This window comes from Schistocerca cancellata, chromosome 3, assembly GCF_023864275.1.
Source record: "Schistocerca cancellata isolate TAMUIC-IGC-003103 chromosome 3, iqSchCanc2.1, whole genome shotgun sequence".
Lineage (NCBI taxonomy): Eukaryota > Metazoa > Arthropoda > Insecta > Orthoptera > Acrididae > Schistocerca > Schistocerca cancellata.
This window is the reverse complement of record NC_064628.1, coordinates 37,113,961-37,132,445: the sequence shown is the minus strand read 5'-3', so window position 1 is coordinate 37,132,445 and position 18,485 is coordinate 37,113,961. Positions and strand designations below refer to the sequence as shown.

The 18,485-nt window shown below is 39.4% G+C and overlaps 1 protein-coding gene across 2 annotated transcripts in view; it reads left to right on the top strand.

Annotated features, from left to right (window-relative positions):
• The window catches only part of LOC126176861 (WD repeat-containing protein 19), a 355,977-nt gene that overhangs the window by 291,939 nt on the left and 45,553 nt on the right, over positions 1 to 18,485 (top strand). For both annotated transcript variants that reach the window (XM_049924048.1, XM_049924049.1), the window contains exons 19-21: positions 165 to 411; positions 7,921 to 8,073; positions 8,204 to 8,300. In XM_049924048.1, the coding sequence (XP_049780005.1) occupies positions 165 to 411; positions 7,921 to 8,073; positions 8,204 to 8,300 (497 nt within the window). The remainder of the gene's footprint in view (positions 1 to 164; positions 412 to 7,920; positions 8,074 to 8,203; positions 8,301 to 18,485) is intronic.

Below are 18,485 nucleotides of genomic sequence, written 5' to 3'. Positions count from 1 at the left end.
GTAAACAATAATTAAAAATTTTGAACAGAATTAGTGGTAACCTTTTTTTAAATTCCAGTAGATACAGCAACATTATCTTTTCCACATTGCATTCTGTAGATGGAGAGGTAGCATTCGTATCAGTAATAAAATTAGTTTTAATTAACACGTTTAATTTGTTTCAGGTTTTTTCAAAGACTTAATGACTATCAGTCTGCAATTCGCTTCCTGGTAATGTCGCAGTGCTACGATGAAGCCTTTCAGCTTGCAAGGCAGCATGGGCAGATGGAATTGTATGGGGAAATATTGTCAAGCTCAGTAGAAATTGATCCAAGACCAGATGATTTTAGAAGCCTTGCTCTCCATTTTGAAACAGAAAAAAATAGCCTTTTGGCTGGAAAATATTATTTTCATGCGGGGGATTATAATAAGGTCAGTTACTTTCAACTTCAAATTCACTGACACAGGAAAGCAAAATTTTGTACATGAAATTAAAATTTTGAAGTGTTCTGTTCACCACAAAATAGAAAATAATTAGCTTCACTTCACAGTTCAGCTGCATTAAAATGTGTTGCTAATACTTGTGTAATGAAGAATGCAACTATCTAATACAATTGTTTTGCTTTTGCTTAATTTCTGGATGTGGTTATTTGGATGTGATCTTCTTTGATTCTATTCTTCATTAGTGTGGCCACAGTGTACTTAGTTGTTTTGTGTTTTGTTCTGTTGTTGCAACTACAAATATGTGTGATTTTTTTTCCTTTCTTTATTCACCAGATGTGTTTCACTTTATTGAAGTAAAGCAAATCAAAATGTAAATAATTTAATTACAGACCACTGATGATGTTTTACTTCAATAAACCAAAACATGTCTGGTGCACATTTTTGTAATTGCAACAACAGAAAAAAATACCCTACAGAATTCTTAGCTTGTGTTTCTCTGTGAGAGATTCAGAAATTAATATCTGTTTTCACACAATGTAGAAAGTTGTGGGGATGATGGAACAGTCACTACAGTGACTTACAAAGTAGATTGAACATAGCAATCAAAACACCACCAAGTGCAAAATCTGTTCTGTAATAAAATTCTTATTGACATTTATGATGAGATTTGTACGGTACATAGATTGAATGTGGTGGTGAAGGTGGTGTCCATCAATGGTGCCGTTTGTCTAAGAGTGGAAGGGCAAGTGTTTATGGTGATTACAGAAGTCAGTGTATTCAGCAGCAGACTGGTACAGACAATTAACAAAAAAAGGGAAGAAGAAGATGAAGAAGAAGAATCAGAATCATAAAACTGGAATCTCGTGATGCATCAGTAGCAAAACAAACAGATTACTGAGGTAGTGTTTACAAGAGATCAGGGATGAACAATTAGGTTACCACAAGTTCTGTGCTCATTGGGTTCCAGAATACCTTTCTTATCACCACAATGCTCAACAGATGACTGCTCCTCTTTACTTTTTTTTTTTTTTTTTCTTCCTACAATGCAGGACGAGAATATTTGAGGTGCAGTCACAGGTGACAGAATTTCTGCAGAGGGTGTTTGTTAACTTTGTAAGAGATATTAAAAATACTTAAATTTGAATAGTGGTTATGTGGAGAAGTAGAAGGTGTAATTTTACTGTTTTTCTAATAAATTTGCATTATTTAATGTATAGCCTAACAAAGGTTATTTTCGGGATAGTCCTTGTATGTATGTCTTGATAAATAGAATTTGTATTTATTATAAATTATAGAGTGCAGCAATCAATCATACTTCTTTAGGTTTTATTAGGCAGATCCAGATTTTGGCTAGTGGCTATCCTTTCTCAGTGTTAAAAATACAAGAAGTACATAGTCAGGTGGTATAATAAAAAGTTACAAATGATAGCATAACTTATACGGCTTGTATATTACATACCACTATTTTCTATTGTCGATGCATGTAAGTCCCTGTTGTTCGGGCGTCAGTCACATTTCTTTGAGTACTACTGTATAAAGAAGGTAGGCTGTGTGGAGAACACATTGGTTGGTTGTGTGGTGCCCTCAGTATGAACTATGCGTATAATATATAAGAGAAGTAAAAAAACTTTAAATTTGAATGGGGCTTACATAAAATAAAACATAAGTAAAATTCACAAGCTGCGTCATCGTCGCAAAAATCTATTATCTGAAGGACGGGCTCGGTATGGGTAATAGCCTAACTGGCACTTTAGCAGACATTTTTATCAATGATTTAGAATGTAAATTTTTTGCGAAGTATCCACAACTAAAAGATAAAACGGTTTATTTCAAAGGGTATGTCGATGACATTTTATTACTGATTAAAAGTGACATCAGTGAGGTCAACACATTCACCCAAGCAATAGGTAGCATGCACGCCAAAATAACTTTTACCACTGAAATAGAAGCAGATGGGTCCATTAACTACCTTGATCTCACTATTAAGAAAGTTAATAACAAACCTAAGTTTTTGATTTTTAGGGAACCAACTTGCACAGACAGTATCATCAATGCCAGTTCATGCCATCTTCCCCGATACAAAAAAGCTTTCTTCACTTCCATTGTTCACCGGTTCTACCTTTGGACAAAAATGAAATACATAAAGAACTTAGCATTTTAAAGCAGATCGCAGTAGCTAATGGCTTTTCTGTAAATGACGTCACGCGCCCCTACAGTAGGCTAAAGAAACGTTTAACAAACAGGAGGCACACACACACACACCCACACACAAAAGAGAACAGGCAAAGATATAATGAAAACCATTCCTATGCAATTTAATGGCAAAATGTCCCTGCAAATAGAAAAATGTTTTAAAAAGTCTGATGTCAGATGTGGCTTTCAGGTTAATAACACCTTAAAACTACGAATAAAACATAAACTGAAAGGGAACTATGATAAATTTGATGGCTCTGGAGTATACAGGATTGACTGCAGTAACTGTGACAAATATTATATCAGTCAAACAGGCAGCTCTCTTAAATTAAGGTTTAAAGAACACTCACAGCCATGAAACAAAATGGCTTTGGGACAGCATTTATCTGATACTGGTCATTCCATAGGAGCATTGAGAATTGTATGCATATTCTTCACAAAGTGGAAAAAGGCCGTGTTCTTAACTTGTTAGAGGAGCTTGAAATTTATAAAGCAAAAAATAGAGAACCAACTAAACTGCTTAACTGGCAAAATGACTATGTGCCCAAGACCTACTTTGCTTTATTTGACAATGTTTTACTCGAAGCACTGCATGCCTCTGTTATATATAGTGTGTTGATAAGTTCACCTAGTATTGAGTGCATCATATATTTACTTTGTTTTCATATGTTTTACTCGTGACTCTAGTATGTTCTTGTTCCCTCCCTATTCATTTCATAGACTGCATTAGCAGATAATGTGGATCATCCACTGTTACGGAATTTTATCATTCTTTTCTTGCAAAGGAGTGCCGCAGGGTACGAGGGCCCCTCTGCGGGTCACGTTCCTCCAACCACTTCTCGCCTGTCCGGAGTTCTGGTGTTAGCGCTAACAAAGGGCACTGAGTATATGCAGCACTATGTTTTCTCTCATTTTTGGCTCCTTTAGCGATTTGTTTTACGTTTGTTTCATATTACCCGGTGCACTATCAACGGTGTTCAATATTTATGTCATTATCTAGAATAGTGGCACTTGAGCACATGTCAACCACTGTTTCTTAACTCTTCCTCTTTTTAACAATATTACTTTTGTTGTGTTCTTATTTTTATTGCTTTTTATTACTGTAATGCCTTTTATATGTTATAAGCTTATTACAGACTTCAACTATTGTATCCCCCTTTATTTTCACTGTTTCAATTAATTATTGAAAACTGGTGTATGCCGACATTAGCGACGTGTGGTGAACTTACAACACAAACATCTTGTGGCTACTGTACGGCAGCTTGTTTTAAACAGTAGTACCACTGACAACATGACTCATGCATGTGATGTTATTTATATGTATTTGATGATGCTGGTGCTGATTCCGCATTTAACATTTGACAATGCCGCTATGACTGCAGTACATGAAACAGGTATGCCTCTTCATATTTAAAGTGCACAAATGTAGATTTTGTCAGTACCACTTTTCATTAGGGTCTATGTATTATTCTTAAGCTGTATACAGTTTGCGAGTGTATTTATGTTTTTCCCATTTTTGCTGCAGATCTGATGATGGTAATTAAAGACCGAAAACAGTAATCTGTTAACAAAAGATTGTGTGACCATAAGTCGGACAACAATGTAAAGAATTTTACTTATAAGTTTCCTTTAATTTACGTCTATGGTCACAATCACTCCTTGTGAGTCAGTTCTTTTATTCTTTAAACACCTAAGTAATGTCAGATGGGTAGAACCTTTTTTTTATTTTTATTTATTTATTTATTTATTTATTTATTTATTTATTTATAAGACACAAGAAGGCACATGCTATATGCAAGTATTAGAGTTGATCTGATTTAAATGTTTTTATCTTTGTATTATTTTTTCTCTTTGTATGAACATTGTGACAGGTATGTTGTTCCTCTTATTTACTAAATAGTTAATAGATGGCACCAAATGTCAGCCAGATGGATGGTTGGTGTAACTTGGCCTTCAGTTACAGATGTTGAGGGTACTAGTCTCTTTGTCACTTTAAACTGATTTTACTTATAAATACAATAAAACAAATACACTGAATTGCTGTTATTAACAATGTACATGCATCTGAGCTAATGTACCATGGAGAAAGTTCTTTGGGTCAATGTTACAACCATCATACTTGTACAGTATTATGATCTTACTTCTCTAACTACAAACCCCTCCCCACCCGCCACACTTTCTCTGTTCTATCCCAGTTCGCACCCACTAAATCCACCTCATCCAGTCACATCTGCCATCCCCCTTCTCTACGCTTATCCGCCCCCAAACCTGCTACCCACAGTAATATACTTATATTTATTAATGATTAGTTATTCCCTACTTTGACATTTGTGACTTCTCGTCAATTTTAGTGCGTTTTCGCCTTCCACAAATGTTGTCTTCCTCAGATTTCATCTCTTCCCCCCCCCCCCCCCCCCCCCCCTGTGCATCCATTACGTACTTTTCACACATATTTGGATGTATTTTTGCGTAATTTTTCAGACGTAATTCTACTTTCTTACGTATTTCTTCGCATTTTTGCTTCACCATGGATCCTTGCTCCTTCCATCTGCGTCAATACAGAAAAGTTTCCTTATCCCTAGCCAGATCCCAGTCCCACATACTGTTCCTGCATTGTTGCTTGTCTCATGAAATCCCCCCGAATGGCCTTACCATCAAATTACCCATCTCTGGTTCCCACACCTCCTTCCACAATGACCTCCACATGTTCAGATTCTGAAAATCCCTAGCCCTCACCAAAATAGTCCTGCAAAACGATATCAACCAAGCCCAATCCTGCTTGCAGTACCTTCTCTCCATCCGCAAAATTCTCCTGCTATGTAATCCCGGATTCCTGGAACCTATAACACACATTGAAACTCTTGCCCTGCAGGAACTTGAGCAACATGCACAATGCCACCTCAAAAAGCTCTCCATCCTGCTCACTTCCTACTCCCACCTCAGAGTACTACTTCTACAATAACCTTCAAATCTCCTCCACGCATCCTCAAAGCTGACAAACCTTGTCTCGCAGACCTACTACACTTACCCCACCCTCCAAAATTCCCTCCCACCACCACACAGAACTCAAATCCTAAACAGACCCGCAACACAGTCATGAACTTTTCCTCCAGAAGCCTTAGTCCCACAGAAATATCAGTCCTTTCCAAAGGCGTCACCTTTTCCCCCACTCCAAAATTCAACCATGCAGGACTAGTTAAAGACCTTTTCTCCTTCTCCCGATCCCTATTGGCTCCTTCTTCTGGATGAAGATATGGAGGGAACAGAAGAAGGATAAGGAAAATGATTGGCAAGGTTTAGGAAATTGGGAGCATTACAGAGGAGTCACCTAGAACCCCGGCCTAGTGAGACTTGCTGGACAGGATGAGAAGGAAAGGGATTCTGGACCACTATCCCTGTTTCCTAAACCTTGCCAGTTCTTTTCCTTCATCCCTCTTCCTTTCCCATCAGCACTTCTGCCAGAAGGAGGAGCCACTGGCTCCAAAACCTTGCACATTTCCATATACTTTGTAAGTGTTTTCTCTTGTCACTTGTTGCTGAGTAGTATTATTACCTATCCAATTATGTTACGTAAAAGCAACAGCCATGTCAGTAATTAAACTCACAGGTTGTGGTACATAGACTTTGTAGCTGAAGACTGAGTTATATTTGAATGTGTAGTGATTGTTTTATTGTTTTACTCAATCAAGAAGTCTTCCCTGGACATATGTAATGTGTTGCATAATGTGGCCACTGGGCTCTTATACCCATGCCCATGCAACCTGTGGTCTGCTGCACGTCATCATGTCTTGGTGGGAGTGTTTTATGTCTGCCAATCTGGCAGAGTCTGTGTCACCATTGTTTGAGTGACTCTCGCATAGCAAAGATTGTGGCTAATGTAGTAGAGTTGTGCATTTGTATTGTTAAATACAGTTTTTACCTGACAATGTTAGTACAAGGTGTAATATCCCCCTCTGTGACTACTGCCAAACAAAACCTCCTGACACTCCTTCTGTTGTTGTACTTCACGTGCATTGATCTTTGTCCCCATCATTAACATCATGTTTCAACTGACTACTGTTCTCATATAATACGATATACTGTAAATCTCCTCTGCATTTTCAACCCCATTCGTGTGGGGCGTTAACTTATCAGTTGCATTCATAGGCTTAAATGTTAATATTGTAAGGAAAGTTCTGGCAGAATGTAAATAATTTAGGAGTAAAGGAGACCACTCACTGAATAATAGGTGCCAGCTTTAGGATGAAACTTTTAAGCAGCTGAAGTACACACACACACACACACACACACACACACAGGGAAGTATTGCAAGAGTAACTCCCATCTGCTTAGTTCAGTGAAGCTGGTGCCGGGGGGGAGGGGGGGGGGGATGGGGGGAAGTTCCATAGGCTGTGAAGCAATCATTGAAATTGAGCATTTTGTCCTCAGCAGCATATGCTGCCACTGGTTGGTCAAGTCTACTCTTGGCCACAGTTTGGCAGTGACCAATTTATTCTTGTGGACAACTGGTTGGTGATTCTACTCGAGTTCAGTGGCTGCTTAACAGTCCATACCATCTAGATCCCAACCCTCTGCCCCCTTGCTCCAGTTTTTCTGACCTATACAGATGGGAGTTATCCTTTGCTCCGAGAACCCTCCTCATATCAGTCTCCATGTACTCATTGCACCCACACCCTCTGTCTGTCAGGCCCTCTCATTACAGACCTCCATGTCCTTGTCACCACGTGCCACACATATTCACCGGTCCTGGTGCCTGTGTGTCACTTTACTATCCCGAACTTCGGCAGCCACCCTCCGAACTGTCACCTTCGCCTACCCAGCCCCTCCTCCCACTTCCCCCCTACTTCTCCCTCTACCCGCTCCACTCATCGCAATTTTTCGGCTCTGTCTACCTGCCAAATTGCAGTCCTGGCATTGATGTTCAGGTGGCGCAATGTAACTACACAAGTGTGTGTGTGTGTGTGTGTGTGTGTGTGTGTGTGTGTGTGTGTGTGTGTGTGAATACTCAGTTGTATAGGGCATAAGATGAGAGACTGTTTTAAATCAAATTGTTGCAGGTATGTCATTGATAAAATGAAGTTTTATTCTTTTTTACTTAGCACTATAAACTATTATTGCAAACAGAAAGTGCATGAAAGTCAAGTTCATTTAAAGTTGCCCACAGGTTCAGAAACAAGAGAAAACTACATGTCTTTACGGGTCAGGCATCTTTGTACCTAGCTCTTATCTTTTTACTGATGAGAGACATTGTTGATATCTTCTTTTGTCATTGTTAAACCATGAAGTGTGTCTTATTATTTGCAGGCATTGAAACACTTAATGAAAGTACTTAAAACCAATTCTGAAGATCCTGAAGCCATATCTTATGCAATTGATGTTGTGGGTGTCGCAAATGATGAACACATTGCCAATCAGCTCATAGAATTTCTCTTGGGGGATACGGATGGCGTTCCAAAGGTAACTTTGCAGATTTTCATCATAGAATCATTACATATAGCAAATATCCAGACCATTTTTATCTACTGGTCAAATAACACTTAGGTTGGATTCAAAGCCATGTACTCCCATGTTTATTTCTTGTTTCCAGGATCCAAAATATTTGTTTCGTCTTTATATGGCAAGGAAGCAGTACAGAGAAGCAGCCAAAACTGCACTAATTATAGCCAATCAAGAACAAGTAAATGGTATGTAGCTTTACTGCTCCATACTGAAATAGTCATGCATTTGATTGACTATCCATTTCATGACAAAAGCACCTGAAATTATTTAACTTTGTTAAGGATAATAACAAAAAATACAGGGCTACTATACATGATACATTCATTTTCAGAGTTATATATTTGCCAATGTGTTACATCTACCAATATGATTGATGCATGAATAGAACCATAAACTTGCTGAGTTTGCACTGTGTCCATCAACTGGCATGAAGAGTGCCAAAATGGCGACAAAGCAAGAAAAGAATTTTTGTGTGATGGAATATGTGAGACCTTCCATTTATCTCGAAAGATTGATTACCACATTGTGAGAGTATGGGGCAATGAAAATCCTCATGAAATTGTGGCAAATGGGTGATATTCACCTAAGGTTAATATTTTCTGTGTGTTGTCACAGGTGACGCTGTGTGGATTCTTTTTCTTCTGTGAGAAGAATGTGACAGGTACCTCTTACTGTGAAGTGTTGCAGTTATGGTTTGTTTCCAAAACTGACTGCTGATTCTGAGAATTTCATTTTCCTGCAAGAAGAGGTACACCCTCATTGGAACGTTGGTGTTCATTACTACCTAAATGATGAACTTCAGCATTGCTGGATTGGGGACCCCGCAGGTCATTTGACCTAATGCCTTCTGAATTTTTCCTTTGGGGGTATATTAAAGACTGTGTCTATTTACCCCCATTGCCGATAATATTGGACCAGCTCAGAGAATGTATCAATGATATTGTAATGACCATTGACAGGAGGTTGCTACATAAGATATGGAATGAACCCGACTATCACTTGGACGTATGTCGTGTGACCAGAGGGGCACTTGTAGAACATTTGTAGAGTGTAAAATTCAAACTTGATGGTTTATGGTTAAAGCCATGCATCAACCATATTTGAACATGAAATGCTTAGAAAAATACACGGCTTTGAAGAAGAGTGAATCATTTGTAATAGTCCCTTAGAATTGAAATAGTTCAATGTCACAGGTGGGCCTGAAATTTATAAAGAACAAGATATCAATATTGACTGTAATGTATTTCAAGATAAACTCTTGTCATTATTTGAAAGTAACTTTCGTAATAAAACAATTAGAAATGACATTAAAAAGACCAGAACAAGTAAAGCTTTTGCGACACTATTGTTGTTGTGGTCTGGTTTGATGCAGCATTCCATGTTATTCTATCCTGTGCAAGCATATTCATTTCTGAATAACTGCTGCAGCCCACATCTTTCTGAATCTGCTTTCTGTATTCATCCCTTGCTCGCCCTCTACAATTCTTACCCACCGCACTATAAAAATTATTCCTATTTATAACATTTTGTCAAGTAATTGAAGTTTCCACAAGGAAAATACACTGCTGGTCATTACAGTCAGCAAACATCAAATTGGCATGAAATGTACTATGTGCCTGAATTTGCAGATGATTTACATTCAGTCCTCTGTCACAAAGTAGTTTTGTGTATAAGGAAAGGTTACTCTGTGGGAGAACAAACATTGCCAGATTGTTTTTGTCGTCATCATACGGGCCGAGTACGTGTTATGCCAGTAGGGGGTAGCGTTGGGTAGAAATTATGATCACCTCTGATTTGCATAGCATGTAATCTGAACATCAACCATTATGTCTATCACCAGTGACTGTGGCTTATCTTGCAGAACAGGTTATCATAGAACAATGTTGTAGCTCCTCTGTAGTTTAATATTCGTAGCAGTGATCAACTGCTGACTAACAGCATGTTGGATTCACCAGAGATGGGTGCTGAGGAATAGGTGGGTGCTCTGACAGATAGCAGAAATGATTAGCAGCACTCGTAATATCGGTGGTACAATAACTTAACTTGAACAACAAGTCCAAGAGAGAGTCTTTAATCAGAGCCTAGCTGTCATACACATTTACAATCACAGAAATACTGCTATAAACTGGTGAAGCTTAAGCTGATTCTGCTCATAGTTGAGTGGGCCGGCCTTGTTGCAGTCTCCTCTTTTGCCAGCTTGGTGGTGGCGCTTCATGCATTTGCAGTAGGTGGTGTGACATCGAGCCAGCTATGGGTTGGCGAGACTGTAACGTGATTTTCTGCCAACATCAGGATGCACTCTACCCCTGGTGTGGTATCAATACTGCAGGTGATACAAGCTCTCCCATCATTCATCTTGGTAATGCCCAGAAACATTGGCCAGAAACCTAGCCATAGGGTGCACACCCATACCCAGGGACAGCAAATCTTCTCACATTGATGAAGGTGCAACAGTGCGTGGAGCGTCCGTGGAGGCTTACTGGAAGGTGGTAGGGTGAAGGGGGCAATCTCTTGCAACTGGGACTGTGGTGACTGCAACAGCAGTGGCAGTGTGTCAGCGGCCATTGTCTCCCCGTATGGCACTGGTGGCATGAGACTGCAGGATGTGAAGGTGCCTGAGGCTGCGGGGTCCTCCTTGACACTGAATCTGTAAAGGAAAAACCCATGGCAAGATCACACAGCTCACACAAGCAAAACTGATTCTGCAGCTTGGTGGGACTCTGTAAGACATAAAAGGAGCATCCCAACATTTTTTGGCTCACACCTTGTTCTCGTTTCGAACTCTATGGAAGATGAGCTGACAGCTGCGGAGAATTCAGCAACTGAAGCTGTGGCTGCCACAAGGAAAATCACACCATTGTCCTGCCAAGATAAGAGTTCTTGTGCCTCCTAATCTCAGGAAGTGTGAGAAACTGGCCATGTTGTTGTTGTTGTGGTCTTCAGTCCTGATACTAGTTTGATGCAGCTCTCCATGCTACTCTATCCTGTGCAAGCTTCTTCATCTCCCAGTACACCTACTGCAGCCTACATCCTTCTGGATCTGCTTAGTGTATTCATCTCTTGGTCTCCCTCTACGATTTTTATCCTCCACACTGCCCTCCAGTACTAAATTGGTGATCCCTTGATGCCTCAGAACATGTCGTACCAACCGATCCCTTCTTCTAGTCAAGTTGTGCCACAAACCCCTCTTCTCCCCAATCCGATTCAATACCTCCTCATTAGTTATGTGATCTACCCATCTAATCTTCAACATTCTTCTGTAGCACCACATTTCAAAAGCTTCTATTCTCTTCTTGCCTAAACTATTTATCGTCCATGTTTCACTTCCATACATGGCTACACTCTATACAAATACTTTCAGAAATGACTTCCTGACACTTAAATCAATACTTGATGTTAACAAATTTCTCTTCTTCAGAAACGCTTTCCTTGCCATTGCCAGTCTACATTTTGTATCCTCTCTACTTCAACGATCATCAGTTATTTTGCTCCCCAAATAGCAAAACTCCTTTACTGCTTTAAGTGTCTCATTTCCCACACTTCTATTCTCTTCTTGCCTAAACTATTTATCGTCCATGTATCACTTCCATACATGGCTACACTCTATACAAATACTTTCAGAAATGACTTCCTGACACTTAAATCAATACTTGATGTTAACAAATTTCTCTTCTTCAGAAACGCTTTCCTTGCCATTGCCAGTCTACATTTTGTATCCTCTCTACTTTGACGATCATCAGTTATTTTGCTCCCCAAATAGCAAAACTCCTTTACTGCTTTAAGTGTCTCATTTCCCACACTAATTCCCTCAGCATCACCCGACTTAATTCGACTACATTCCATTATCCTCGTTTCGCTTTTGTTGATGTTCATCTTATACCCTCCTTACAAGACACTGTCCATTCCGTTCAACTGCTCTTCCAAGTCATTTGCTGTCTCTGACAGAATTACAATGTCATCGGCAAACCTCATAGTTTTTATTTCTTCTGCATGGATTTTAATACCTACTCCGAATTTTTCTTTTGTTTCCTTTACTGCTTGCTCAATATACAGATTGAATAGCATCGGGGAGAGGCTACAACCCTGTCTCACTCCCTTCCCAACCACTGCTTCCCTTTCATGTCCATCGACTCTTTATAACTGCCATCTGCTTTCTGTACAAATAGTAAATAGCCTTTCGCTCCCTGTATTTTACCCCTGCCAACTTCAGAGTTTGAAAGAGAGTATTCCAGTCAACATTGTCAAAAGCTTTCTCTAAGTCTACATATGCTAGAAATGTAGGTTTGCCTTTCCTTAATCTATTGCCTCATGTGTTCCAACATTTCTACGGAATCCAAACTGATCTTCCCCGAGGTCAGCTTCTACCAGTTTTTCCATTCGTCTGTAAAGAATTCGCGTTAGTATTTTGCAGCTGTACTTATTAAACTGATAGTTCGGTAATTTTCACATCTGTCAACACCTGCTTTCTTTGGGATTGGAATTATTATATTCTTCTTGAAGTCTGAGGGAATTTCGCCTGTCTCATACATCTTGCTCACCAGATGGTAGAGTTTTGTCAGGACTGGCTCTCCCAAGGCTATCAGTAGTTCTAATTTAATGTTGTCTACTCCCGGGGCCTTGTTTTGACTCAGGTCTTTCAGTGCTCTGTCGAACTCTACACACAGTACTATATCTCCCATTTCATCTTCATCTACATCCTCTTCCATTTCCATAATATTGTCGTCAAGAACATTGCCCCTGTATAGACCCTCTATATACTCCTTCCACCTTTCTGATTTCCCTTCTTTGCTTAGAACTGGGTTTCCATCTGAGCTCTAGATATTCATGCAAGTGGTTCTCTTTTCTCCAAAGGTCTCTTTAATTTTCCTGTAGGCAGTATCTATCTTACCCCTAGTGATACATGCCTCTACATCTTTACATTTGTCCTCTAGCCACCCCTGCTTAGCCATTTTGCACTTCCTGTCAATCTCATTTTTGAGACGTTTGTATTCCTTTTTGCCTGCTTCATTCACTGCATTTTTGTATTTTCTCCTTTCATCAATTAAATTCATTATCTCTTCTGTTACCCATGGATTTCTACTAGCCCTCGTCTTTTTACCTACTTGATCCTCTGCTACCTTCACTATTTCATCTCTCCAAGCTACCCATTCTTCTTCTACTGTATTTCTTTCCCCCATTCCTGTCAATTGTTCCCTTGTGCTCTCCCTGAAACTCTGTACAACCACTGGTTTAGTCAGTTTATCCAGGTTCCATCTCCTTAAATTCCCACCTTTTTGTAGTTTCTTCAGTTGTAATCTACAGTTCATAACCAATAGATTGTGGTCAGAGTCCACATCTGCCCCTGGAAATGTCTTACAATTTAAAACCTGGTTCCTAAATCTCTGTCTTACCATTATACAATCTATCTGAAACCTTCTAGTATCTCCATGGTTCTTCCATGCATACAACCTTCTTTCATGATTCTTGAACTAAGTGTTAGCTATGATTAAGTTGTGCTCTGTGCAAAATTCTACCAGGCGGCTTGCTCTTTCATTTCTACCAGGCAGCTTGCTCTTTCATTTCTTAGCCCCAATCCATATTCATCTACTATGTTTCCTTCTCTTCGTTTTCCTACTGTCGAATTCCAGTCATTCATGACTATTAAATTTTCGTCTCCCTTCACTACCTGAATAAATTCTTTTATCTCATCTTACATTTCACCAATTTCTTCATCTACTGCAGAGCTAGTTGGCATATAAACTTGTACTACTGTGGTAGGCATCGGCTTCGTGTCTATCTTGGCCACAATAATGCATTCACTGTGCTGTTTGTAGTAGCTTACCCGCACTCCTAATTTCCTATTCATTATTAAAGCTACTCCTGCATTACCCCTATTTGATTTTGTATTTATTACCCTGTTTTCACCTGACCAAAAGTCTTGTTCCTCCTGCCACCGAACTTCACTAATTCCCACTGTATCTAACTTTAACCTATCCATTTCCCTTTTTAAATTTTCTAACCTACCTGCCCGATTAAGGGATCTGAATTCCACGCTCCAATCTGTAGAACGCCAGTTTTCTTTCCTCTGATAACGACGTCCTCTTGAGTATTCCCCACCCGGAGATCCGAATGGGGGACTGTTTTACCTCTGGAATATTTTACCCAAGAGGACGCCATCATCATTTAATCATACAGTAAAGCTGCATGCCTTCGGGAAAAATGATGGCTGCAGTTTCCCTTAGCTTTCAGCCGTTTGCAGTAGCACAACAGTAAGGCCGTTTTGGTTGGTGTTACAAGGCCAGATCAGTCAATCATCCAGACTGTTGCCCCTCCAACTACTGAAAAGGCTGTCGCCCCTCTACAGGAACCACACGTTTGTCTGGCCTCTCAACAGATACCCCTCCGTTGTGGTTGCACCTACAGTACGGCTATCTGTATCGTTGAGGCACGCAAGCCTTGCCACCAACGGCAAGGTCCATGGTTCATGGGGGGGTCTGGCCATGTTCAGCGAAACTAAAGTTACGCATTATCTTTCATACCCTCAAAATTATGGCTTTGCCTAGGTCTTTATAAAGACCACTAAATTGATCGCAAAGTTGAGCTACACTGTTCATAGGCATGAAAGAGTTCACAGAGAGAACATTGTCCTAAATTTGCAAACCAAACGAATAAAGTGAATCCGTGCCAAAAATATTTTCCTTGTCATGTGAGCACAACACTGTAAATGACATTGTTTTTGTAACAGTATGAAAAGTGGTAGGCAAGCTGCAAATACCTAGCAAAGGAATATCATGTCCACTGTAACCAAGAAGAGGTGCGTGTGTCTTGCTTAACTTAGGCTTGTCCAACAGTTCGTAAGTTCTTCTGTTGAACAAAATCACTGACACCAATGTCCAACTGCATGCATACTTTGCAATTGGCAATCTGCAGAGCAACGAACAATTCGTTTACCTGACTCTGAACAGAGGATGTGTGTGATTTCTTCACTGTTGCTCTTGGTTTGCATGGTTTAACGCTAGAGTCACAACATGGCTTGGAAAAAGTGCATTGACTTCAATTGACTGAAATTTTTGAGAATGTGCAAAATGCATGTTGGACTTGTGTGTTTTTGCAAATTGACAGCTTGGATGTGACCTTGCTTGCCACAGTGCTAACACTTAGCATCTTGGCAAGAGTATGTCTGCTGCTTGTGTGCTGTGAAATGCTGAGGTTAAGATTTAAAACCGCTAGTAGAAGTTTATTCCACTTCCCACTTGTAATATCTCTAATAGTTTTGTTGCATCAAAAGATTTACCTTTAACTTGACTTTCTGTTAATTCCCTTCTAGTTTTTGCCAATTTGCCCCATAGTCTTTTAAACTCAGTGGTTGTGTTTGTGACTTCCTCACTGGAAAGCTGCCCATTTTCTAAAGTGCATGAAGTCTCCTGAAATTTCTGAACTAACAGTGTTTGTAATTTTTCATTGAAACCTGAATGTGCCATGTGTGAATATATGGAATCCCCTTTGTTGCTTCTCTGTTGTAAAATTTCTATGCATGTTTGCGCATCTGTCATCTAATCTTTTAACAACTTACATTCTGTTTCTGCAAAGATATGTAAACTGTCTACGTCCATATGCAAATCTTTAATATGTTCATGTATCTCTTCCAGAACCAAGTCACATTCTTTCAAGACTTCAGTGTGTGTTTCTTCTCTTAACACACTAAGTCTTTGATTTACCTGATGTCCTGAATGCACCTCTAATGCTTCATGAGTGTCTTTAATCTGAGTTTGTGATTCTTGTCGCAGTCTGTTTTGTTTTTCCATTACTTGCTCATGTGTGTCTTTAATCTGATTTCCTAAGCCTTGACATAGTTCCGCAAATGTTTCTTGACATTTACCATGACTGTCCATTACTTTTACAAATCAATTATCTATCTTGAAAAATTTTTCATTAGAGTGTTCTCTTACTAGGAAAGCTATTCATTTGGCCGTCTCTGTACGTCTTCCAGTTTTTGTAATAACATTTCCATACTAACTTCTGTTGACATTTTCCTCATTATCACCAGCATAAGCAAATTCTCATATATTACCGATTCACTGCACTACAGTCACAAAAACAATTTTGAAATGAAATACTGGTGTAGCTCACCATAGTCGTACTGTTTGCTGGTGATGGTTTGGTCGTCGACAATTGCGTCATGATGATACAGTGGTTTAGAGAGCATGCTGACGTCACAGTTGTGTAGGCTGTGTGCTAGTGTTGCAGTGGTGTAGACTGCATACTGGTGTTACACTGGTGTAGACTGCACTCTGGCGATGGGTCAGTCATCTACAATTGCATGCTGGCCAGGCATTGCTGGCTGTGTGCTGGCTCTTGGCAGGTCACCTATGGCTGCGTGTTTTGTCGGTTTAGATGGATGCCTCAAGAAGGAAGCAATGGATCGCAGAAAATGGGGAGGCAAAGGACCTGCTAATATAGCAGATAACTGATGATGATGATGAGATGGATGCACTTAGCCCAGGCACATCGATGTTGTTGTTTGTAATCCCAGTTGTCCTTGGCAATGCATCTCCTCTTTGCTGATTTATCACAAAATTTCTTCCTTACAGTGTTTTTTTATTTATTTTTTTTTTTTATGTACCGCTTTTCACTTATAACCATACAGTCGCCATGTGGAGTGTTATAAAATGGCTAATGACTGCTGTATTTAGTTTGTGTGGTGATGTTTTTTCTGCTTGAGCAACATCTGTTCTAGACCTATTACTCCATGCAGCTACCACTGACACCACCATCTTAATGCTCCCTTATTAGATTTTTGTAGAGATTCAACCTGCAACTCTTGTGATTTATCTCTCTGTCCAGCTATGCTGTGCCCTGGTCTTCTTCGGCTTTGAACTTCTTCCTTCCATGCAGATTGCTATAAGTGAAGTGGCTATAAAACAAAACACTGCTTCTGTAGTTACATAAAGTGTAGATTGGTTCCAATTATCTCTTTATATTGTCCCAAATTTTCATAAGCAGTTACATGTTACATGGGAAGTTACTACTCCCAGATCCAATTAACATAGCTGCATCAAAGACATCTCATTACACATATGTGAGTAGCATAAAACAATTATCCTCATATACATAATATTCATCCTCCTTGATGTCAGGTGTCTTCCATAGTACCAGAGCTCCCTCGTTCCTACTTGCTCACCGAGATTACAAATGCTCTCCAGCAGATAGACTCTGCACCTGTTGAGTAATGCTCTCCCATAGTATGTGGTCGGATGTTTACAAACTAATTGCGATCATGCACATCTTTACTAAATGACATACGTGAGTTCTGTATTTAAGTGCATGAGATGCCTTTCCAGAATGGCAGGGATCACTACAATGACCATGACAGTTTATGTTTCCACAGCTGCAAATTATATTTATTCATAATGGAAGCATGTTTTTGTGGTATTTTAACTAAGTAGCTCTGTTTCATTAGCAGTGTGTCACCTCTGCTACTTTCCTCTTGCTGATTTTTCTGTCACATTTTGTGTAGACGGTGCATCTGTGATGTGCCTTTTCAATTGGAAATGGAACAATGACCGATCCTTTAACAAAAAAGATTCTAGTTCAAACTTCTATTATGAAATTTGCTTATCAAATCATAGTTGTATCCATTACATGAAAACAATCATCTGGTCTAGCATGGTCAACCTGCATAGCCAAGCAAATGCAGCTGATGTTGAGTAATAATTGGAGCATAATTATACAGGGACAACATTATAAGACTGCAAATCCTTGAAACAACTGTAGCTCTTCCTTGGAGATGGAGGGAGGGAGAGGGTGGGAGGGTAGAAAGTTTCTGGGATGCCATTGACAAAGAGATGCAGGAACTTCTTTTCTCAGTTAGCCAGTTGAAGTTCTGTATAATGAGATGCCAAGAACTACCAATAAGAAAGGGTATGCTCAACACATTGTTCTGATGTTCAATCAAAATAACTACATCATTGATATGAATTACAGTAAATGCCTGATGTATTACTGTCCAGTTTAATGTGACTTTGGATATAACACAGTGTCAAAAACTTTTTACAGTCTGCATGTAGCATTTCTGTATTATCATTTACATGACAAAGACATTATCAGAGCTGCACAAAATGAGAGTGATAAAGCAGTTGAAGATAAGAATGAAGGAGAAGGATGCATAGATGGAAATAATGAATAATGTAAACAAAATGATTCAGTGAATGGAGAGATAAAGTAAGCCAAACCACATTCAGTTGCTGCATCTTATGAAGATAAAACAAAAATAAAGTATGTGAAGTGATCTGCCAAAAGTAGTTAACTAACTTTTTTTTAAGCAGTAGAGAAATGGCCATACAGTAGCTTGCAGATAGTGTTGTACATAATTGTGCATTTTGTATACCACA